The 25,648-nt window shown below is 35.3% G+C and overlaps 1 protein-coding gene across 1 annotated transcript in view; it reads right to left on the reverse strand.

Annotated features, from left to right (window-relative positions):
• MALRD1 (MAM and LDL receptor class A domain containing 1) overlaps positions 1-25,648 on the reverse strand; it is a 226,904-nt gene that overhangs the window by 148,938 nt on the left and 52,318 nt on the right. Inside the window, exons 15-18 of the mRNA XM_071428846.1 lie at positions 24,984-25,396; positions 10,436-10,523; positions 7,543-7,719; positions 5,084-5,261 (exon numbers count right to left, since the gene is read on the reverse strand). Of these exons, the coding sequence (XP_071284947.1) occupies positions 5,084-5,261; positions 7,543-7,719; positions 10,436-10,523; positions 24,984-25,396 (856 nt within the window). The remainder of the gene's footprint in view (positions 1-5,083; positions 5,262-7,542; positions 7,720-10,435; positions 10,524-24,983; positions 25,397-25,648) is intronic.

Genomic DNA, 25,648 nt, shown 5'->3' on the forward strand with positions numbered 1-25,648 from the left:
GTTAAAAAAAAATTAAAAAAAAACCCTAATATTTCCCTCAGTATTACATCTGCCTGGAGAAATCTCAAAAAATGCTGCAACAATTCAGAAGTGAAAGATAATTTAATATTCAAGCACTCATTCAAGAAGAAATTTATCTCCTCCTTTTTGGGCTGGATAAGAGTTTCTCAATGCACTGCCCATTGTGCTGGTCAGCTCAGCCAGAGGGCCACAGGTGGTGTAGGAAGGAGAGGGACTTGTGATGGGCAGGGCCAAGGTTTTAGTTAAGGCGTACAGTGACTGTGAATGTGAAAGAAATGTGGTGGAGCAGATATCTTTAGGAAACATGAGAAGATTTATGATGAGAAAGATGGAGAATGAAAAAAAATACCTTGTTTCTTTCATATCTGTACTTGTTATATATTCAATGTCTGCACCAGAAATTCTTTCACTGTTTATCCTTCTGCAGATAACACAGGATGGGCTATTATAGGTCAGAACATGGGAACAAAACCTTCACAGACCTCTTGCAGTTTGGCATATAATATATTCATAGACTTGAAAAAAATTTCTTCCCTGAATAAAGATTATTGCATCTGTGAGGATATTTTTTTCAGAAAAAGGACTATATTCAAAATTAAAATGCTATAAAATGTGTAATTTCCAATATTATTAAAGGAAGATAAGAACTCCAATAATTTAAATAATTTCCTGTATCAGAGAAAGATTTTCTCTGCTGAACACTTCCAACCAACCCTTCCAACTTAAATTCTTCTAGGTCTTAAATAGTCAGCAACTGAAATCTGTAGCTAACAACTATAAGAAAAAAAAAAAAGAAAGGAAGGCTTTCCTTGAATTAAATTTCAGCATTTCTGTATAGATTAAAAATTTAAAAGAGAATTGAGAGCAAACAGTCATTAGGAATGCAGATTTTCAGTTACAGCCATATGTGTCATATTAATTTCCAACTGGTTATTCCAAAAAAGAGTAAATTCTCTTGTTATGATTTGAAACTTTTTTTTCCCTAGTAACCTCCCACATCCATTAACACTTAATATTAAGGCTTAATAAATTCAGAAACAAAAAATGTAATATGGTTGACATGCCATAATAAAGCCCATAGAACTATTTCCTGTTGCAGAAGACAACCTCTACTTCTGTTCACAGCTGCCTGTAAAATGCAGGCCAACTGACCAAGTTCTTTGCACAGTGCTAGAGAAAAAAAAAAATCTATCTTGAGCATCTAAACTTTATCACATGATTGAGGTTCAATAGTTATTTCAAACTGAATGGAACCAAAGGTGTTTAACAAGTCATACTGACAGCTGTAATTGGACACTGACATCACAAAGTTGCTCAAAAGAAAACCACCAGAGAAATGATTCCTTTTCCAATATGAGAAGGAATTCTTGTATTAAATAAAGCTGCAGTATATTTATTTATTGGATCCTAAAAGTCAAAATTCCAAACGAAAATTTCTATCTGTGACCATGCTTCAATTCTATCACAGAAAACTTTCATGCTTTGTTTTACATAATAAATATGAAATCCAGGAAGAAAATGAAGCAAATGTAAGCAAAGTTTTACATACACAAAATGATTAAATTATTCATAGTTTAATTTATTTTCATTATGAGTTTAACCCCATGTTCTCGCATCCTAACATAAGAGGTGAAAAGCACTTTGGGTATATTCTCTTTCTTCATACAAAATTAAGTTTGATTAAATTATGATTGCTTGCAATGAAATAATTTGACAACACCTGGCAAATAATTTCCTGCCATTAGCTTATTCTTAAAAGCAGTTGGTATTTATGTTGGACACACAAGGAAAAACAACCCAAGAAACCAAAAAATCCAAGGAAAAAAGAAAAACCACCCACACAATACTTTATAATTTTTCTCTTCTTTTAAAGTTTATAGACTCTCAAATTTAAAACATGTCTTGACTGCTGAGCTTAAACATATTACTTAAAACCTTTAATTTTCCTAAATTTCCTGAATTCTGATAATGATTGTCTGAAAAGAAGACACAGATAATGACAGATGTATTAAAAATATGTTTATCAGAGGAACTATTTACACAGCAATAATTATCATGTCAGCTTCGTTTTACCTCTGCATCCATTTTTGTTTTGATTTATTAGATTTGATGCATGAATTATCATATCAATTAAGTGACTACAAAGCTTTTAATTAACAGTGGTACCCAAATATCATTAATAATGTCAGAGAATTTGCAACATCACTAACCAGATGTTTAAAATGGAAATAAACTAATAGACATCCATTTGCTGGTGTCAATTTAATACTTGTTTAAGCCTACACAAACTGATACTTTTACTGTTGCGGCTTTTAGAAACGTAACTGCAATAGAGAATTCCTTTTGCTTAGTATAGAAGCACATCACAGGAGCTCACACTCAAGTATGAATAGTGGTCTTTTGAGTGCACAGTGCCCATGTCACCCAGCCCTTTGCACAACACATAACAGACTTTTTCTAGCTCAAGCCAGGGACTGTATAGCTCAAGCCAGGCTCCAATGGCAGACTCCCATAATGGCTTCTATTCCTACACCCTTTGGTTTCTATATACACATACAAGCTGTTCCCTCTATTTCCAAAGTAATTACTTTCACTTAATTAATGTAATTATAGCTTCAAAGACTCACACCCTCACCTCACAATTCAGCAGCCTACCTGTGGCTAGCCCAGGTACTTATTCTGGGGAAGCAGATGGTTTGACTACAAGTATTCACAGGTATTTTTACTGAAAGAACTCATTGTAAGCTGCACTGCCAACTACTCTTGCATCAGAATGAATCCAAACATTTCTATACATAGTCCTGCATATTTTATTTTAATTTGCAAACATACAGGATTACAGTAACACAGCTTCCCTCATCTAACTAGTGGAAATTTGGGGGAAATGGATGAGAAAATAAAACGAAATGTTGCAGGGTTTTAATTCAACAAAACTGCTGCTCTGCATCTCCTGTGGTAATTTGGAAGCATCTATCTTCTGTACTTCTCTATAGACCAATAAAGAAAGGGAAGGGGGAAACCACAGAACCAAACTGCATCTCATGTGAAACATCACAAGAGCAATACATTACAGAGTTGCCTGAAAACTGCAATCTCTATGGATCATTTGCTTTCTCTTTTCATCAGTCCTTTTCAATGTACTGTTAGTTGCATTAAACCTTGAAAATATGTTGAAAAGCAGTAATGCAGTTCCATGTATCACTGTGCCAAGGTAAACCTATGCTGGAAAAGTTGTGGGAGGATTTACTAAGTACGCATACAGGGCTGGTATTGGTTAATATACACCAAATAAAGAGCAGTCAATGAAAGATTTGACAGCTAATTTATTCTAAACAGTTGCTCTTTTTTATGGGATACAATTCCTTTTCATATCTAATGTAGAGACCTAGAAACAGCTTGACAGCCTTGTAATTCTTTGCTAGTGTTGAATGATTTTTTTGGGGCTTGGTATTGCTGTTTTGGGATCTTTGTAAAAATACAGTAATTTTAATGAAGTACACAGTGACACTAACATATTGAACTCACACTTTAATAGCAATAGAAATTCAGGCTGATTAAATGCAAAATAATGTAATTTTAAACTAGTAGCAATTAGCAAATATTTTGTTGAAGTGGCCTTAATTTAAAGACCATCTTTGCACTCTATGGTCTATTGTCACAGAAACTAAACATACATGTCACTAGAACGAGGCAAATATTTTTCTGTTCAGAGTAATTACACTGTACAGAAATTTTCTTATTAATGAAGTTGTATAGCATTTAAAATTGATTGTACTCAATACATTTTCTAGTTACCTGTAGGGATTTTTTTTATCAATAGCTCTTAGTGTTACTTTTAACTGGAATACATTGGATTAAAGCATTTTTTTGAAACACACTTCTTACTTAATTAAAAAAATCAAAAAACCCCAAACATGTAAAACCGAATGTTCATGCAGAAAAACTTATTTTTGCTCCTCCAAATAAATAAAGGAGTGTCTTCATAGGAGCTAGTAACTATCTTAAGCAATCTACCCAGAATGCAACATTAATTTACAAATCTTCACTGAGAGAATAGAAATATTTTACATTTTAATATGAACTTATATCATTACCTAGATAAATGGTAAAATAAAAAAAACTGGTAAAAAAATACCAGCTAAACTGAAGTTGGTTCTAACTACAGTTGTTTTGAACTGCATTAGTTAAATATTAAATGAGTTCAGAATTCACAGGACATTTTGTGTTAACTTGTACAGCCCACCCTTGGGCAAAACTGCTGGGATAAGAGCAATAGCTAACAATAGCAATAACAAAATTGGAAGCAATAGCTAACAACTAACAATAGCTAGTAAGGCAGAAAAGTGACCATAAATTTTCTGTGTGAATGAAGACTGGGAAGGTATTCACCTCAAACTGATCAAGAGGACATCCACAATGAACTAAATTAAGCAGTGCCAAATTAATTACAAAGCCAGCTTTCAAAAGAGAAGTCAGTTTGAAAAGAAGTGTAAAAGTAGGATGAAAATTTGTAATAGCAGGAATTGATAATGCAGTGCAAAGAGCAGTGGCCAACACCTGGTTTTGACGTGCCAGAGGTCATCTTGCTGGTGCCACAACCACTGCAGAGACCAGAGAGAGCACCAGTGCCCCTGGGTGCTGCCAGCAGCCAACTGCTGGGCTGGCAGTTTGGGGTGCTGGAATGAGGATAATGCTGGAGCAGCCATGGCTTCCAAACTTGCATTCCCATAAGGGGCAACATGCTTGTACTCCATATATCCTCGTGAGCATTTCTCTGGATGGGGAGGTGCTCAAACTTTTGGCAGTTACTTATAGAATGATGTTTCAAAATTTTTACCTGCTTATTAATGATTTTTTAATTTTGATTAATCTGTAGTATTGATCTGGCATACCTACCTCACCTATTGTCAAGTCAATTACATGTCATTAATAAATCAGCAAACTGCTTCAATATTGTAAATGCAGCAGTTTTTCCCCTTGACAATCTACACATTCTACTCAATCAACACATTAAGATCACACATTCTAGAAGAGACTCAAGCACCTGAAAAACTGTACTCACGTAGTATGATCGGTTAATGGGCAGTGCTGCTCTTCCTCAGGGTAGAGATTTGCTCCTCTTCCAAGCTGCCACTTGAATGTCTTTGTGATAAATATGGAATAGTTTCCTGACATCTGTTCCAAGGCTGGTTGATACCATCCACACAGGTCTTTATCTTCAAAGTCACAGACTTCCATAACTTTAGAGATCAAGAGTGATTACTCATGTTTAGACAAAAATTGAAAATCATTAACTCATGTTACAACCCAAAAGCAGCATGGAAATAAAAAGGATTCAATTTATAGTATCTGTGAATACTGACACATTACTAACATGCAAAGTTTTTTTCCTTTCAGATGAAACATGAATTTTATATTTTCTCCTCTATAAAACAGATTCTAATTTTGAGAACGTATCGATTCCTTTGCACCTCAGTATCTACCTTCATATGAGTTCTGACCAGATTTCAGATAATTCTAATAATCTGTCATGTAATATACATGGAAATTCCTATAAAATTAATCAGCCAAGAATCCGTGAGCTGCTGTATGGTTCTGTCTCCAGTCCTGTAGACTGATGACATTAGGAAATCATTGTACATTGTCTACAAAGTCCATGACCATAACTCTAAAAAAAAAAACCAAAAACAAATCCCCAGACCAGATTTCAAGCAGTCCTCACAAAACTTGAAAGTTACATAAAAATGCATCTATTTGGTATTGGTATCAAATACTCTATTGTTGTCTTACTAAAAAATCATGCAGCTGCCTTCCAAAGAGTTTTTGCTTCCTAAATGTCAAAGTGAGCTCACTGCTGACCCTACTTAGGGTAAGGAAACCAATTTTATTTTCCATTTCTGCTGTGAATATTTATTCTCCAGCACATTGTCTAAGTTGAGTCTAGTCACTCTCCAGAACTTTGGAACACATTATTACACTTAAGTGACTGCAGTGAGACTTGTGCAAGGGAAACAAGAATTTATTTTAACCCATAAACCCATAAAAAATGCTGCATCAAGAAATCATGGTTTGTTGGTAGAATGTGCCTGACGTTTCCTTCCTTGAAGGCTAAAAATGGTAGACTAAAGAGAGAGTGAGCTTTGATTTATAGGTTGTATAGCCTCACTAAGAAGCAAACTGCAGCCAGTGTGATCTCATGGGTTGCCCATATGAAGATTTGTGATGTTTCCTGAGAATAATGAGTTGCATTAAATGTGTATTCCTCTTTTTAACATGCTCTGTAAACATTATACTTAAAGTGCCTCTGAGAAAGATAACACCTTCCTGTGATCATATTTCTGTTTCAGTCTGGACATTTTTAAGTCCTAGTTCAGCATTGTCATTTAAGTGATAAATTCCCATCTTAGTGATAAGAGACCTCAGATAGAGCAAATATGTAAAGGTGTATCCTCCACAGTATTTATCTTGCTTAGAATAAAAAGATGTTTTGTAAGATAATGTTTTGAGGGGAGAAATATTCAGAGGGCTCTGCATTTATGTTTCAGGGCAAGATTTCAATGGCTGGTGTTTTTTCACACTATAGGAAACTACTGTGGCACTTAAACATCAGATTCATCTCTTCCAGTTATTCCCACATAGGAAATAGACATAGGGAGAGAATGATACTTATTCTCACTGAGCCCTCAGCCCTGAGAGAGGTGATTGAATTCCCTTCACAATGTGTAATGAATTCAGAGTTTCATTTTCAGTGACAATAGTTCTGCTTGCAAAGGCTGAAGAGATCACTGTCCCTAGATGTCTGTCCCCCTCATTAACTGGCTTTGGTAATTTCAAGTACTGTTCTTTGACGCAAGAGGAAGCAATTAACAGCTTCTAAAATGCTACAGTGTGAACTGCTGCAACTCAGAAGCAATCAACAATTGTCTTAGATCTGTATGGGTGTCATGTGTGGATCTTGTCCATTGTCCCCCTTACATTTTTCCATTAGACTATCAGAGCTTTACAGGCTTGAACTTATTTCTTTGTGGAGTAGGCTGAATTTCACAATTATTGCTGATGCTGAAACAATTTTTATATTAAAAAAATCCCAACAACCACCCAACCAAACAAAACCCATACTCATTGAAGTAGTTAAGAAGCGGGTACTCTTCTCCCAGACCTCCACCCCAAAGATGAAACTCTAAAGTTTTTCTCTCTTCCAGTCTGGACTAGTGAGCATTTTAAGAAAATATGCTTACTTAAATTGTCATGTATGGTTACCAATCTTTAGGGAACTGAGGATTCCTTCCCCTAGCACATTTCAGTAGTAACTTGAAATGTAGAGCCTGAATCAGAAGGCAGAAAGTGCATTACATCACACATATTAAGAATAAAATGTTACTATGTTCCTGGGGAAAATCACATTAAAATAGCATCTAGGTGCTAATACCAAATTGCATAGATAAGATGGAGCTGCTAAAGCAATGTGTTTAAGACCCACAAACTAGTAAGGTAGCAAAGAACATGATTTGATCCACTCACCACAAGCTGATTCATCAGACTTATCAGGGCAGTCAGGTCTGAAATCACACTTCTGGATCATCTGGATGCAGTGGCCAGAGGCTCGACAGACAAACTCCTCCTCTGTGCAGTTGTTCATGGGGAGTGTGGCAGGAACTGAAGTTCCTGAAGTAGTTGTAGAAATAGTAGGCAAGTCTCCTTTGAAAAAGGAGACAAAAGGATGTTGAGCACCTGGACTAAGGCATTCCAGCTCCAGAATTATTTCTCCCTTTGCCACTGCCCCCCTTTTCCAGGATATGGCTTTACTGGAATCAATCCTGGACAGTTGAATGACTGAAATGCTGTTCAGCAGGAGCTGAATTGAAGCTTTCCCCAGTGGAAAGCACTGATTTTCTCATACCATCCATACAATCTTTGACACTTGCAAGATTTACACCTCTTGCCAGTCTTTCAAATTTGGATTAACCCAGTAAATAATTTCAAAAAACTGGTGCCAACACTCACACAGCAATCACAGAAACTGATTTTCCCTATGCACCAAGGCTAACAGATCATTCAGATGATAATGGGTTCTTCAACACGTTGATTACTACAAGGGACTGTGGAAATTACTATGTAACCTTCTTACCTTGTAAATTTATTGCTGAAAAAAATTATTTTCTCATTAGAGAAATTATTCTGAGGTCACCAATTTGTTCCACGACCTCCTTTATATTTCATTCAAACTCATTAGCACTTCTTTCAAATCAATTTTGTCCTCCTATTCTTTACTATGCACCTTTCTTCAAGCCTACTCTCTTTTCTTGAAACCCTTTGCTATTCTTGTCCAAAAAATGAATTTCCATTATAAAACTCCTTTTTAAAATTTAATAATTTATGAAATTATTAGCTGTATTGCACAATGCACCTGAGCAATACACCTGAGTTAATTAAAATGTACATGTGAAGACTTTTCATATTTTGTGTCTGGGATAGAAAGGATTTTTGGTTTTAATCCCTGACAGCTGGAGCACTAATACTGATAATAAATTACCCATTTCTATTTTGTAGGGTAGAAAGCAAATCTATGAAATTAAATAAATTATTTTCCAGTCAAATGAATGATACTCTCAAAATGTCCTAACACTCAAACAAAAGACTTATGGGAAGGAATGTTTTGAAGTAAGACTTGTATGAATTGATAAATTTATCTACAACTCAGATTAACAGCAAGAACCTTATTGGTCAGAAATTTTTAAATACAAATGGCATATTTAAGGCTCTGCTACTGATACACTGAAATGGAAGAAGAAATTTAAGAAATTTTGAATAACCATAGCCTTCACAACACCTGAAAAGAAAGGAGGATCTGATACTTCCTCTATTTTGAAACAATTTATTTTCTATACTTTATTGAATACCATTTTGTCCAGAGCAAGCATCACTGAATAGCCTTTGGTCAAGGCATTCAAATGCTGTGCTGAGGCAGTACACTCAAGGTTCAAAAGATTCAACATCTTTCATGCTACTTATGAGAGACTTTACCACAAAGCTGTCAAGCCCATCTCTCCCTGTCAGTATTTGGTCACTTAAAGTGGACCTAGAGCAATTGGGCAGTGCTTGATTCCGGTGTGCAGGGATAGGGGAACCCTGCTTTTTCAACCTGATCCTACTGGTGTTAAATATGGTGGAATATGCCATAGCTGTTGTCTATTTTGCAGGCTATTCCCACAGTCTCTTTGACTGGTCTTTTTGCTGTTGGAATATTTTCATGGCATGGAGGAGATAAAACAAGAACACGACCCTCCCTAGGCTGTCTCAAAAATTGCTCTCAATTTTAAAAATATACAGAACACAAAACCTGATTCTTGTCCTCCATTATACTTCAGTATTTTCAATTTATCTTTCCACACACAATGAGGATTTTTTCTTAGTTATGAACTTTGAGATTCTGACCCTCTATGGTTAGTTTTAAAGTTTTCTTCATAACTAATTTGAAATTATTTATGGATTTTCTGATTAGTTATTTTAAGATTTTATTCCTTGCATATAAGGCACAATCCATTAACTGAGTATTTACAAAAATCCTTCACATCCAAAATGTTATAATAACTGCTTTACCCTGTATAAATATGGTAAAAGACCAGATAATTATGTGCAAAAGAAATACCATACACATTCGATATTCCTTGTAGGACTAATTATATCTGTAAGAAATTTTTGGAGTAGCAGAACAAAATGCATCTACACTAGGGTGTTTTAGAGTAAGTGCTAGGATACTAATATTCAGACACTGTTTTAATTGTTTGCTGCTCTACAGCCCTGTCATGGCTTTAGAGCAACTGTCACACCATATATAACCCTGCACTGCCTGCTGCAGCCAACAGTAGCCAACTTAAAATCTATTCTGTGGTGAGCTCCACATCCTGAATCGGGTGTCTTGAATACATGTTTAAGATATAATATTTTACAATTCTGTAGAGATTGTTCTACCCTTGGTAACAATGCTTTTTTGACATCAGGTTGCTCTATCACCTGAACTATTTGTATGCCCTCATGTTACATGAGAGCAATTGGCACAGTAAGTAATTAAGAATTATTGGGGGGAGGTGTAAAGCTGTACCAAACTGAATTGGCAGAATGAAAGTTCAGTTCCTTTACACACAGCTAAGTTTCTTTTACCTTCTAGGAGTCAAGATCTAAAAGAGTATGGAAGCTGCACTTTTCTTACTAAGGACCTCTTTTGGACCTTACATGCACAGCAGAACCTATTTTGTTCTGATGCCTGGATATGAGAGTCTGAGAAGCAGGGAAATGAGTCTGGATTTCCTGACTCACATTTTTTAAACCTCATTTTTGCTTTTCTAGTAGCAATATTAACAAATGACAGCAATGAATCAGCTCACAGCTTGGAGACATGCATTTCAACTCTTACCATTGTAAAGAGTACAACCCAGAAAAGACACATCATCGAGTCCAATGTCTCCGGTGAAACCATCTCCTACTATACCTTTCACCAAAATCTAGGAAAACAAGGATTACAAAAGCATTTTTCAGTGTATAGTAGACTTCCACTTCTCATTAAATATTTCTTATAAATTATAGAGGAGTCATTTGCCATGTTTCTCACTTAAAATGAGATTAAATTTATTCTGGGGGATATAGTACATTTAATGATAATTTACGAAAGTGACCAATTATTATCAGGTTTCACTGGTGGTCACATAAATCATAGTGAACCATAACAGAATGATTGGCTTCACAATGGTGTAAATTCACTGAAACATCACTGTGATATAAAATGATGGCAAGACGTTATCATAAGTGGCATATTATGATCACCTCCTTTGGTACTTATTGCAATAACATTAATCATGCTTAAATATAGTACCATTCATGTAAAAAAAATCATAGACTCATACAAATTTCAGTATGATGAAAACAATTAGGCAGGTAAGAAATGAGCTATGGAACCTTTTAAAGAAAAATATTCTACTGCTTCATTAGACTTGTCAATGCTGTATTTGCTTCATTATTTTCTACTGCCAGGGAATAGGAGAAGTTGGTGTTTGTGAAATACTCTCTGGAAGACTAAATAAACCTCCTCTCTTCTGTCTGTGGCTGAGTGATAAATATCTAGCAGGTGATTAGTGAAAGATTTGATAAGAGTATTCTTAGTTTAACTAAATAATAAACCCCAATTTATAAAAATAATAAAGCCTTCTCAAATTACACACTTTGAAAAAAGATATTTTTGCTGATCCAACAGAGTTCAAAAACTGTTATTTCTTTGCCATTGTTTTAAATCCTTATTTTACATGCTACACACACATTCAGTTTCAGAAATGCAGTATAAAATTTCTAATGTTTTTTTTCCAGTTTTTTTTCTCACTTAAGTAAAAAATTCCTACACATTAATGAAGGATAAATAGTGGCAAAAATATGATGGTTCTGCTTCAGAGTACTGTTAGTTCTACTATTTTTGTTGTAATTTATTTATAAAAAAGGTTATATTGAACAAGAACCATTTTTCATATGATATGCACAGAGACCTTTTAAACATTACACTTGAAATTTATTATCCTGTAACAGGAGGGAAAAATACTTAAATGAGGCAAGGAATGGTCTTAACCCTGTAAAAGTAAAAGAATAATATCAGTCTAAATATGTTAACACTGAGAAATTTGTTTCTGCTGTTTTGAAGTTGCCTGTGAATTGTAGATTTACTACTGATGCTGACATCACCAGAGTAAATAAAAATGATTACATTTCATTTATATATTATGTCCATTAAACAAAATAAATGAGTATGCCAGAAGAAGACAGGTAAATGTCCCCTACTATGGATATGCTCCAGATGGGCCGTTTTAGCACAAAATATATTTCATGTGAACGACAACAATAAATGACAGCAATGCTTTTTATTGCTCTCACAGCAGTATGGGATTCTTACTTTCCCCTTAGGATACCCACAAATATTCTTTACAATATTACCCCAGGCTTTTGGGTATTTTAGATTAAAATGGGGACAGTGCTACTGGACTGGTAGCAATAAAATAGTTAGGAATAGGAAAATAGTTAGACATAGGAAACAGGACAAACAAAAACATCTACTATTTGGAAAAGCCATGCTAGGAAATTTATTATTCCAAAATGACAAATCTCCTTCCACTGTAAACACACAGCAGTTTAAATATAATTTTCAATTTGTTTTCAAAGTATGAATTATTATCTACCTACAATTAATTACTTAATAATTAGCTCAAATTTAGAAAAAGAGACAGTGAGCTTATTTGATTACACAGCTATTTCTAAGACAAACCCAAATACCCTCGCAATTGCAGTGATTTTCCATGGGATTGGATTGTGCACTTGTGGATGTCTCTGTGGGATGTGCAAGGAGCTTCAGTCTCCAAATCTGCCTGTGCCCATGTCCCCAGTCCTGACAGACACACGGGCTGAGGACATCCTTATACAACATCTTCCACCCACGTTTCCTTTAAGAGAGATGCACTTTTGCACCTTAAGCAGGAATACGTTTTTAAAAGGATTAAAAATATTCAAAGTTAGAAATGACAGGACACAGTTCTCTAGGAGAAATTTAATTCAGAATACCCTTATACTGATTATCATTATGATTGTGTTGTTTAAAATCTCCCCATCCACATTATTTTTCTTATATTTATCTAAGCACCTGGGGAGTCTGATACTTTGAAATATAGCATGAACTCATTGGCAATACAAAAAATTTAATAGTGGCATAGGTATACACTTAAAACTGAAGATAAGACCAATTTCTGAGTTTAGAGCCTCAATACATAGTCTCTCTGCAGCTGTGGTTAAACTTTGACCACTTTAATTAATTTGGCAGACGTAATTCTGAAAACTTCATAAGATATTATAAAGCAACCTCTAGGAAATTCATCTGCTGTGAAACTCATTTCACATCACATTTGTTACTTGAATGAGAATAAATAGTTCCCAATTTCATGTTTTCGGAAGTCTAAGATCCAGACTCAATGAAATCTTTAAAGGTATCAAAAGGTACTTGACATAAAGAAAAGAGGGGGAAAAACCCAATTCCATGGAAGCAAACTGCATTAGAATGACACTCCGTATACATAAAAAAATGATCCCTTAAGATTTTGAACCAAATAGGCTTTTGAATAGTGAAGTGATGTCATGACAAGTCTTAATAGAGGAATTACAATGGAGAATATTGTTCTGTACAAATGCTCAATTTTTACAGTGATGCTCATCTCTGTCAATAGCCAATTCCCACTGAAGGTTACCAAAGTAAAATCTTAATTTCTATACAAGCATAGTTTAAGATAGAATAGAATTAATTTCAAAAACTGTGGTGTATTCAAGATTCTGAAGGTTTTCAAATGTCTAGAAAATAGTGATATTAGTTCTAATGTATTCAACTTGTAATTTAGACAAACAGTAATTCAGTTTTGTCACAGGACGTGTCAACAGGGTTATTTAGAGATTTGTATTTCTAGTTAGAGCATGGTAATTTAGATTAGGTTTCTACGATGATTTCTGGCAAGATAGCATTTGATTTGGTTTGAATAGGAAAGACCAGCCACACAAAAAACTGACAAAACATTTTTCCATAAAAAATTTTGTTGCAACTTACTAAAAGTAAAGTCCTCCATATTTCACTGCATACCTCTGAAGTAAACTACCCCAATGTTTTAATGCTAGGGACGAATAAAGAAAATTGTATAATAACTTTTCATCAAAAAAGCAATAAATTTCTTATGAGGTGATGGAACTTTTGTAATTAAAGACAAAGGACAAGCCAGAGAATGAAGCTTCAAAGCTTCATTTTTGTTAAAATATTTTCATCCAGTGATCAAAGTCATGTCATAAGTCTTCACTGTAGAATAATTTTTTCAAGAACGCATGAGCATATTCCTGTAATAATTTCTCAAGAAGTACACTAAAAGGGAAACTATTTCCAAGAAAACACAATTCTTTCAGAAAAGGTTTTATTCAAAAAAAAGAGAAATTTAGAATTGATCTTGAGTTTTTGAGTAGTTTTTAATTCACATCAAATAAGATATTGACTGATTTGCTGAGTCCAAGCATGGTGATTTATTCCTCCTTGGCTCTGTTTCTCTGCTTCTTCAGCTGCCATCAAAGGAGTAGGCAGTGTGGACTTGAGATTATTCCCTCAATCTCTCATTTAGGTGTCCACCAGTTGCATTCTGTTTACGTGGCACTGACCTGTTCCTCTGTACCTTCTGCAAAACAGTTTGTCTTAGGAAAAAAAATAAAAAAGGATGCCTGGGTTGTCACAGTCCGTTCCAGATTTCCCTCTCTTGGGAGGAATGATTTAGGCAATCAGAGCTGTTATGTGCTGCATGGAACCCAATCACAAGTGGAGACCTGCCATCAGCTTCTGGAGAGATTATCAACACTGGGTCGTCACATCACTTAAATCATACCCACTGAAAAGCTCAAGATCACACTGCCCTTCTGCAAAGCTCATCAGCCCCTTTCTTTCACCACCATTGAAAATGCTTTAGAAATTAATGCCTCAAGACTTCAAAAGTTGAAATAAAGTCCTTTCACACAGGTGTCCAAATGAATTGTTACCAGCATTCTTAAGGTTACACACATCAAATATGAAAAATCTTGTGTCAAATATTTGATGTTTTACAGTGCTTGGTTTACAAGATACTGAAAAACACTAGTTCTAGTTCAGTAAAGCACTTTATCATGCTTCGCTATAAGCTTGTGAACCCTCATGCTGATTTATGATGTTTTTCACAGCATTTCTCTAAAGTGCAGGGATGAATCACATTTCTATCCTGTTTTAGACTATTCAGTAATATTGAAGGAATTAATAACTACATATTCTGGGAGCCTTTACTTTCCTGTATTAAGGTCACAAAACTTCATTCAAGAGAAAAGATCCTGTTGTCACTCTGTAATATTAGCACTGGAAGAATTATTGCAGAAGTACTATATTGTCAGTGCCTAAAAATTTCTGATATTTAGCATGCCCATCTGAGAAACATCTATATAGCAATTATAATTATGAAACTATATTTAAACCACCCAAAGTTCATGGTTAGACTTAATCTACAAGGATATACAAAGTCTGTTTTCTCCCAAACACAGTTTTCCTCAGATTTTATATGTAAATAAATAAAACAAACAAACAAACAAAAAAACAGGATTCTGGCTGAGTTACTATATCAAATACCTGGGACTTATGGTCCTGAAAGAAGTGTCCCACATTGACCAGGATGACTTGTTATGACCTGAGTATTTCTGTCCCTCCCTTTTGTACAGTAGAGCATACCAAGATATAAAGGGCTGCAGAAAAACATCTTCCCATCTCTGTCTAGGGAAGTCTGCACTGGGCTGAACAAATAGACTTTATCTGATCCATGCAGTGCTTACTGCAAAGGTAATTCTTCCATGCTGAGATAAGGAGCATCCTAAGAGGAGGCACTCACTGCTTCCTTTTCAATGCTTGTGAATGCACTTGTGGTAATAAACAGTCAATTATCTGTTCAGCAGCAAATGTTAATGAGCAAAGGGATCACTATTAGACCTTCTGCCTAACAATGTGGACCTTTCCTGACCCAAAGGATTTTTCCTGACTTAGTTATATAGAGTTGCTGCTCCTACATCCATGCATACGGCCTTAACCTCTCAAAGTAAGGAAACAATAACATAGAGATATCACCAGAACATGTGGGTTGACATAAAATCCTGTCTTCATTACAGTTAATGAGAGTTTTGACATATACTTCAGTGGGAGTAGATTTCTACATTGTTTCTTAATTCTGCTATAAGCATACTCAATAAACAGAAAGATTGCAAAAAAATATTTTTAAAACTCTCTGCTTGATATAAGGCAATTTCCTTCCTCTATGGAAAAACAATATTTAAATCTTCAGCAAAGTACAGCTTTCCTGTGATCTTCTTGTTATATTTTCAAAGATATTGATATTCCTGTTATATTTTCTAGATCCAGTTAAGCCATGAGATAAAAGTCACTAACATTTTCCTTCTCCTTGAAAAGTCATCAAAGTCTTATTTTCCTGTTGAGCAGTTGCTGATATGTAGTATAGTAATATCAATAGGAAATGTGAAACAGTACTCTTAATTTTCAGGGAAACATAAGTCCTGTCTTACATGATGCCCCTTGAATGCAAATGGCTCAACAGTTTCTCAGTGGGCTGTGGGTTCTGAAAGATGGTGAAAACTTTTCATTACTTCAGGTTTTCCATATTTAAAACATGGGCAGAACTTGACAGTTCAGTAGAGAATAGAAAGGCTATTTTTACTTTATGTGATTTCCATTCAGCAGCCTGCATGTAAATATGGACAAAAAAGGTAAAAAGCATTCACCCTGACCCCCTTCTTTTCTCCCCTTTGAAGAAAAATTGCAAGGAAATGACAGACATGAAATTAAGAATATAATTGTCACTGCAAAAGATATTATTAAAGGTAGATTAGAAATTCTCGTTCCTTGTCCCCTATGTGCATGTTGTGACTTGATGACATCATGACAAGTTTTCCACAGCATATCAATAAAACAATAGCACAAAGAATAAATTGTTTCTATTGTTAGAGTGGATTATCTCTTTAGTATTCTGATAGCACTGAACAAAAGGCCACTATCTTTCCCTAAGACTTGAACTAAGCCCACAAAATTTTCTCTGAAGGTTTGTACAATGTATTTTCCTGATTCCTCATGTGATTATCCTGTTTTCACAGTTTTCTATGTTGAGAAATCCATTTATCAAAAATGGCAAAACCATTGTTTAGGAAGGACTTTTTTACAAACTCACACTAGTTATTTTTCAAATACATTCAAATACATGGCATTGTACCACACACATTTTCGCATGAAAATTGTCTGTATTTCACTTCACACTATAGGTATTGAATAGTCTTCACTATCAACACAAAGTTCACCACCAACCACAAAGTCTTAAGGTTGTTTTTCACCCCTTCCCACAAGTGCCTTGGTTCCCATGTCGTCCCCTTTATGTGTATATTGTTTCTGACCTAGACTGTTAGGAAACCTGAGCATGAATTGCCCAAGCTAGAGCCTATACAAGCTCTGCGTTAAGTATGAACATGAGGCTGACATGAGATACATCATGTTTTGTTCCTGGCCCTCTATGGCCCCTTGAGGCTGGTTGTGAGGATGGGGCCTGGTGGAGAGCTTATTAGGACCTACAAGTGCAAGAATTAGAGCTGCCATACCAAAAGGCATTGTCACTTCAACAGGACAGACTTGGACTAATCCACATGATTTAGCCTGACAGAGCAACCTCTGGCACAGTCCAGATACCCTGAAACTGTCTCTGCACATTGCACCCGCCAGGACACATTCTAAAAAGGCATGAGTGTTAAATACAGGTAAGACAACAATTTTTTTGGGTTTGAGAATGTGGTTATTGTTTTTGGTCAGTCGGTTGGTTGGTCTTTTTCCTTTTTTCTGTAAATAACTTGCGAGATTGTGTAGGCTTTGCCCTGGGCTTAATATAAAAAGTGTGGCCAGCCAGATAAGGGGAGTGATTCTGCCACTCTGTCCACCATGGTCAACCCACACCTGGAATACCACATCCAGCTCTGGATTCCCCAGCATAAGAACCTCATGTACCTGTAAGAGTAGGTCTAGGGTAGGGCCACAAAAACTGGTCAGAGCATTGGAACACCTCTGCTATGGAAAGATTTGAATTTAGAGAAAGGAAGGATATGTGGAGACCTTATGGCAGCATTTCAATACTTAAAGCTGGCTCATAAGAGAAATGAAGAGAGACTTTTTTCCAAGACTTATACTGACAGGACAAGGGGCAATGATTTGAAAGAGAAGAGATTTAGATTGGACACGAAGAAAGACATTTTTTACAATGATGGTGAGAAGTGTGCTGGTCAGGTTGGATGAGAATTTAAGTAACTTTTTATCTGGTGCAAGATGTCTCTTCCCATTCCAGTGCATTTGGATATTTATAGGTCCATATTAGCCAATTAATAAAAACTTGCTCCAGAGCCAACTACATATAAAACTGTGTAGGTCTGCCTGAAACTACAGGCTGTACAGTGCCACAGTGAAAAAAAAATGAGAATAATTACTGTAAAGAGACTAGAAACGAACAGCACAATGTAAATGTAAAAAACACAGAGTATTGTGCAATACGCAAAGAGGTATCAGGGATGGAAGAAGGCAACATACAGATCAGAAACAAAGAAGAATATTCAGGAAAAGACCTACTGAGATGCAGCAAATGTGTCTAGATATCCATTTATTTGAAATACTGTTGGAGGAGCATGGTGGAACAAAAGCAAATGGTAACATTTAAAGGACAGGGGAAAAAAATAAGAAAAAAAGAGAATTCCTGAATATTAATCTCAGCAGATTATTATGGGAAGTTCAAAGGAGAAGAGTAGGAGAAGGAAGATGAGGAGTGATAAATTGAAAATTGAAACAGAAGCTGTTTTTTGAGTGGAAATCCATGCTCTCTAAATCTTTGTGTGGAAATTACTAGCAGAGAATGGATCAAAAGCAATAACATACAAATGATCACAAGTAGGTATTAGACACATAATAAATGTCTTAGAGAAGTCCTTGATAAGTTCAGAGCTGCTTGAACACCAGATTTTAATGAAAAATATGTATCTGACCAACTAAACATTAACAAACTCCTACTGGTATGTCAAAACACACTGAAATGAGGCCCTGAAGAAGGAAGCAGGTAGACAATCAAATCAAGGCAGAAGGCTAACAACACTTGACAATAACAAACCTGGTTCAACAAGGGCAAAAGTGACTGCAGAAAATCTGAAATCACAGGTAGAATATCAAAAAGAGTGAGCCTCCCAAGGCACCAAGAGCTCTGTGCAGCAGAGTGCCTCACAGTGTGAGCACAGATGTGCAGTGGCAAAGGTGGCTATCCACAGCTCAGTGTGTGTCACCATGGATGGCATCACCCCAGCAATGCCACGTCCCAGAACACAGGGCTTCCACCACCCAGGCTCTTAGCAGTGTATGGCAGGTGGAAGGCTGTAGCCTCATTATTGTGCTTCTAGTCCTTAAGTGACTTTGCTTCTGATAATTTTCCAAGTTACTTATTGACTTAATTTGTATTTTCTTGTACACAAAGCATGTGTACAAGACTTGTACATATATGTGTGTATATGCAAGACATGTATACAAAACTTGTGTACAAAACATTCATCACCAATGAGCTGTACAACAATGGCCTGTGGCATTCACATTCTCTGAAAAAGTTCCTTTGTCCAGGATTTTTCTCCTGATGAAAAAGTTCTTTCGTCCAGGATTTTTCTCCTGAAGAGATTTTTCAGGATTTTTCTCCTGAGAAGCCTCAGAGAAAAGGAAAACAATCCTTATCTCATTTGCTTCTCCTCTGTTTTGCTCATGTAGAACGTGTTTGGAGATTGTTTACCCACAGGTGATTGTTTCATTGGATTCTGGTGTGAGGTGCTTTGACTCTTTGGCCAATCAGGGTCTCTGTGTCGAGACTCTGGAAAGAGTCACGAGTTTTCATTATTATCTTTTTAGCATTGAGTAAGTATCCTTTCTGTATTCTTTGGTATAGTTTATTATAGTATTTTTAATATAAAATAGTATCATAAAGTAATAAATTGGCCTCCTGAGAACATGGAGTCAGATTAATCATTTCTTCCTTCATCTGAGGGCAACGCAAATACAATACAGATCATCCTAAAGTACTATTTCCTTTTCCTTGGATTGTGTTACATTATGATTTCATAGAATACTTCTATTGACTCTATTCAGAAGAATCACTAATGATCTTTCTCTATGAAGCTTTTTTAACACTGTTGATTAGATGTTTCTCTGCTAAAACTCAAGCAACCCTCTTTCTGAAAGGAACACAGTTTACCAAGTGCTCTAGAAAGGGTCAAACATTTCCAATTTTTTTTTTCCCAGTTCAATGTTCCAAAATTAAGGGTAAATACACAATTACTTTGATTTGTTTTCTTTCTTCCTGTGCCTTCCACACTAGGAAATAATACTTCTCTTTGGGACAATAAAGAGTAATGCACACTCTTCCAGAGAAGTTGCAGGCAAAGAAGTTTGGTTAAGTTTGATTAGCTACATGCTCTGGAATTCACCAGTTTAAGTCCAGAATTTTAACCTGATGCTTATCAATTAATGACTAGAGAAGACTGAAAAATTCACACAAGTCTACAAAGCTATCATTGTTATAAACCCTATTACAATATTCTCTCTGAGGGGCTGTAAAATTGGATACAAGATCTAAAATTTGTAATTTCCATAGTTCTAAAGCTTGTTATGTAGGAAATGAAATTGTATTTATTCTTACATAAAAGATATTATAGGTAACAAAGAAGACTAGTGAGTCATTATCTTGTCTTAAATTGGTAAAAAGGGTATTTAGTTTACTATAAGTCCCCCTGTACTATTCATTTATGAAATATAATTATCACCACTAAAAATGCATGAAAGAAAAACACTACATTCTGAAACCTCAAAAATTGCCACTGAGGACACTTTTTTGTTTGAAACAGAACCCCAAACCTCTGTAAAAATAGTTTTTAAACTGGAATTCCACCAAAATTTCCATTTACCTTTAGAATTCTGAGTTTTTCATTACAGAAATGGCTGGTGGGGTGAGGGTGTTGATCAATCTTCCCATTCCTCAGGAAAGTAATTGCAAGAAACACAAGAATGGCAGAAATAACTGAAGGGTGATTTTTGTGAAGCCACTTATTACAGAGCAGATCATCAGAACCCCCAAAGAACAGCTGCTATCTCATCTCCCTGAGGAGTGAAAAGGAAGAGTGTGAAAAAGCAGAACAGCCTGTGTGACTGTACCCTAACCAGCTTAGTACTTTATGTATGACTTTCAGCACTTGCTATCTCTCTTGACAAGATGAATGACAAGAGCCTGGATGTAAAAGATGTATGTTCACTACATATGTATTTGATATGAAACTGATATGTCACTCATAACAAAAACGTAATACAAGTACTTGTATATTAAAAAAAATAGCACAACAGATAAAAAGAATAGTTGGAGAAAGAATGTTGTTTTATATTTGTGTTCACAGGACATAGTCCTATTCTATATTCATAGAAAATGTATCATTCTAATTTTCAATCAATATTCCATTACTTTTTAAGCTAATACTTAATTAATAAAAAGATTAAAATTATTATAGTGTATTTTTGGGTTACTTTTCTTAACCACTTGTAAAGAGGAAATTGTCAAATGCATTTTATATCTACTTAATTGCAACGTTATTTTGCATTATTTATTTTCTTCTGATTTTGGTCCTTATTTTTCACACTTCAATGGAGAAACTTTTATATTTGAAGGGACAATTAAGGTTTTATATATGATACTTAGAATACTAAACTTTTTAGTAATGAAACCAAATATAGCAGTAATGGTTAACCATGGACTTAAACAATGTACTTCATTTTTAAATTTCATAAGAGCCAATGAAGAAAAATGGAAAACTGACCTTTATAAAATCATCATAAAATTATGATAGATTCCCTAATGTACTACTTACACTTTGCAGTATCAAAGATGTATAACCATCTTTGTTTACAGAGATAAATGTATAATCTGCATGAGCAAAAAGGGAATAACTGTATTGGGGTCAAGACAACTATTCTTTTTTTAATAATATGTTCTACAATATAGTAAAGTTGCCCTAGGTCTCTTAAGACAGACATGATAGGTATGTGATTTCTATCATGACAAAAAGGAGACTACAGCGCCCAAGAGGATTGAGATATAGAATTTTGCCATTTTTCACATATCATCATTTCCTTTTCTGTTTCATCAGAAATATGAAAAAAATAAAGCAAGCTAAGAGAGTAAAATTTTTTAAAATGTTAAAATAGAACCTTTGCACCTTCTTCTGAGCAGTAAGTATTTCAGATATGATTATTCCAAAGAAGATAAAAGCAAACACTATTCATCATCAATATGACAGAATTTTGTTTTACTACCGTTTCAAGCATTTATCTAAAGAAAAGACAGGTAAGTACACTTCTCAGGATGAAAATAAATGCAGAACAAGTAAGGAGACAAGGACACTTGACAGTGGGTTTTTTTTTCAGTTGAAACAAGTATCCTGTAGAATTAAAAGGAATAGTTGATAAGAAACTAATTTTTAACTTGAATTTTTCCAATTAAAAAGTTTGTATAATTTCTTGCAGATAATATCATTTGCAGAGGAAGAGAAACTCTAGATCAATAAAGCTGCAAAATTTTTATAAGCATGTGTATTTGGGACTATTTTTAATACTTGTCAGTAGTAGTAGTTGACAGAGGTGCTTAATTTTGTCTTAGAAAACTGCATTTCTTTTGTTTAAATAGCTTTTGCTCTGAATTTACCTTTTCCTCCTCTAGCTACTCCCATTGTTCTCAATGATGTCACATGTAACACTTTGGTGTAAAACATCTGATGGAATAGCAACAAATGTCACCATGGTTTAATGGCAGCCAGAACAAAGCTTTCTTGACAAAATTAAGATTCTGAGGCTTATTGGGAGTGGGTGTGAGCCAAGGGAGTCTGCTCTTGCCTTTGGGTTTCTGCCAGGGCATTCAATTAAAGGGCCTAGAGTTTCATACCTATAGAGTTCAAAACTTTCAAAAGAGAATTTGACTTTCAAGAGGTTCTCAAATGCCTTTTTTTTCTGCTTTGAATTTTTGGCTGACAATTCCTCCTTTTCCTAGGAGTTGGTGTATAGGCACAATTGTTCATATACTCTCAAAGCTGGCTTCTCATGCTTAGCAAATAAACTGAAAATGTGATTTGGAGGGATTTATTATTTATAGTGATTATTTCTCTGACTGGGGTCAACAAAAGATCTATTTACATAGGGAGGAAAGAAGAAGAGGACACATCTCAGATCTATGATTATGTCACACATTTAGAAAAGAAAATGCAAAATGAAGGTCTGACTGACAAAGACTTGGACTATCTTTGGTCCTAGAGTCTAATATTTTCTATTCACTAGGAATCTCTGAAAATCCTGTAAGAGCTGACAAGATGGTCTGGTTAGAGACAGAGAAGATTATGAAGCCAAGATTTGTATTTTGACCAGAAAATTATTTAAAAGCTCTATCTTTATTTAGACTAGTTAGTTTTTAGACTTTCATGAAAAAAAAAAAATCCACTTTTAAACACTTCATTTGAAGCATTGAGGAGACCTACAATACTTTAAGCATGTAATGTGAAAGCAGTGAAACCCTAAATTTATGGGATATTGGGAACACAGTATAGTAAATATAGAAGCTACAGCTTTAATACTGTTACACAGCCTGGAGACAGCCTAAAATGCAACTGAGAGGCTGTTCCAATACACATTTCAGTAGAAATACTTCAAATATATTGTATTTAAATACTATGCACTTAAAAGAAAGTTTGGAAAGAGAAAGAAAGATTAGAAAGCAATCAGCACTTGGCAACACAGTAGAAAGGGAACACAACTTGCTCTCTTCAAAACTCCTGAGTTTTGAAGTGTTGTAGGTTGTGACACAGCAAACTCCATTATAAGATACACAATACACAATGAACATCAGATCTTGATCTCTTTCTTCAGAATAATCAAACTTACACCTCACACCCCTCAAAAATGACTAAGAGAAATCAAAATTGATCAAAATAATATCTTTGAAATTCCCTGCACAGAACTATGAAAGTATAAGAGAAAACCCTATAACACTAACGTGTGAAAAACATTTCAGTTACTGAATAGACCTTCCCAACTCTCAGGAGGTCAAATACAGGACAGGGAGGTTTATAGCTCTTCAGATAAACCACTAAACAGGGAAGGGGAAAGGGGAAGGGGGAAAGAGGGAAGGGGGAAAAAGGAAAGGGAGGGAAGGGGAAAGGGGAGGGAAGGGGAGGGAAGGGGAGGGAAGGGGAGGGAAGGGAAGGGAAGGGAAGGGAAGGGAAGGGAAGGGAAGGGAAGGGAAGGGAAGGGAAGGGAAGGGAAGGGAAGGGAAGGGAAGGGAAGGGAAGGGAAGGGAAGGGAAGGGAAGGGAAGGGAAGGGAAGGGAAGGGAAGGGAAGGGAAGGGGCTTTGATAGCATTATATTTATATGCCTTTATATTTTTACAAAAGGTCTTGACAGAAAATGAACACGCTCCTTCCGTGTGCCTCTTTGCATCCACAATATTATTAATGCCTTTTCCTCCAAAGAGGATATAATTTCTCTTTACTTAAAAGTAGTCTTTTGGGAAATAATAATGAACAATCTAAAGAAGAAAATGCACTATATCAGGTTTAAAAGGAAGGTGGAAGATGTTTCTTTTTTATAATATGGTGTGGGGGAAAGGAGAATGGTAATTTTAGGACCAGTTGACAATCAAGTGAACTAATGTCTCCTCTAATAACCCTGCAGAATATCCCAACTGGAATAAAAAGACCACACATAATCAAAGATAAATAATATATACAATATTTAAAAGAGGAAAATATAAGTCAAGATTTATAGCTGTAACTTACTTTAATGGTATATTTCTCTAAGAAATTTTTGACTCTTAGTCTGACCTGGCAGCCAAACATTTTGTATTGATATATTTTCAGGTATTATATAATTAAAAAATTAATTTGTAATTCTTTAAAAGTTAGGCAAATCAGAGGATATTCTTTTGAACAGAATTAATGAATCAAACTATTTTGTAGTAGATTTGGATAAGATTTTTTTCACCAAATCCTTGAAAAAAAAAACTAGTATCCATTTTAAAAAACACATATTCAAAATATTAAAATTAAGTGGTTTAGGGGGAAAAGTCAATATAACACAAGAACAAAAAATATTTTACATATTTCCTCAAAAAATCCTACAAACATATTTTGAAGCAAAAGTGATCGGACAGTTACAAATAGCTTTGAGATTATGCAGTTATTTATACACTGTCAGTGTTTTATGAAGCAGGAAATAAACACTTCAAAACTTAGAAGGATCATACCTGAAATGGCTTAGAACTGCTGATGAGGAGTGTTTGTCTGATCCATCTGTTTCCTTGATTTCCAAACTTGTACCACAACAGCCATCCCTTAGCATTGCTCACAGTTCTTTGGAAGACTGACAGCTTATAAACTTCTTTTCCAAACATATGATAATGGAAGCGGAAAGCACAGGTTCCATAGCCAGAAGGGTTGAAGAGAGGACTGAGGAGAACTGCTTTATCCTGGAACTGGCGTGGCTCAGAGGACTCCAGGTACAGGTAGTGTCCTCTGGCTGTGCCTGTCGTGTGATCCTTCAATGGGCCTGTGTTAACTGTGGGGGTTGGACCCTGTATTCTGATCCAGTCAAAGTCATCCTCTACATCCTGCTCCCAGTTGCACAGCCCATTTTCAAAGTCACACTGTAGGTCAGGGTCTGAAATGTAAAGAGAACAGACTGTCAAAAATAAAAAAGCAGTATCAAAAAGGGATGGGGCTTTAATATTTTTTCTTATCCTTGCAAATATTTATTTCCAATATATATCTGTCAAATTGTACTTAATTTATTGAGTAAACAGAACTGGGAGTAAAATTATCCATGTTATTAATTTTATGTATTATTAAAATTAAAGACTGTAAACTTCTTTAACTGAAACAGGTCAAAGGAGTTAAAACTGAGGTTAATTGA

This window comes from Agelaius tricolor, unplaced genomic scaffold, assembly GCF_023055355.1.
Source record: "Agelaius tricolor isolate 1412-34295 unplaced genomic scaffold, bAgeTri1.0.p SCAF_6, whole genome shotgun sequence".
Lineage (NCBI taxonomy): Eukaryota > Metazoa > Chordata > Aves > Passeriformes > Icteridae > Agelaius > Agelaius tricolor.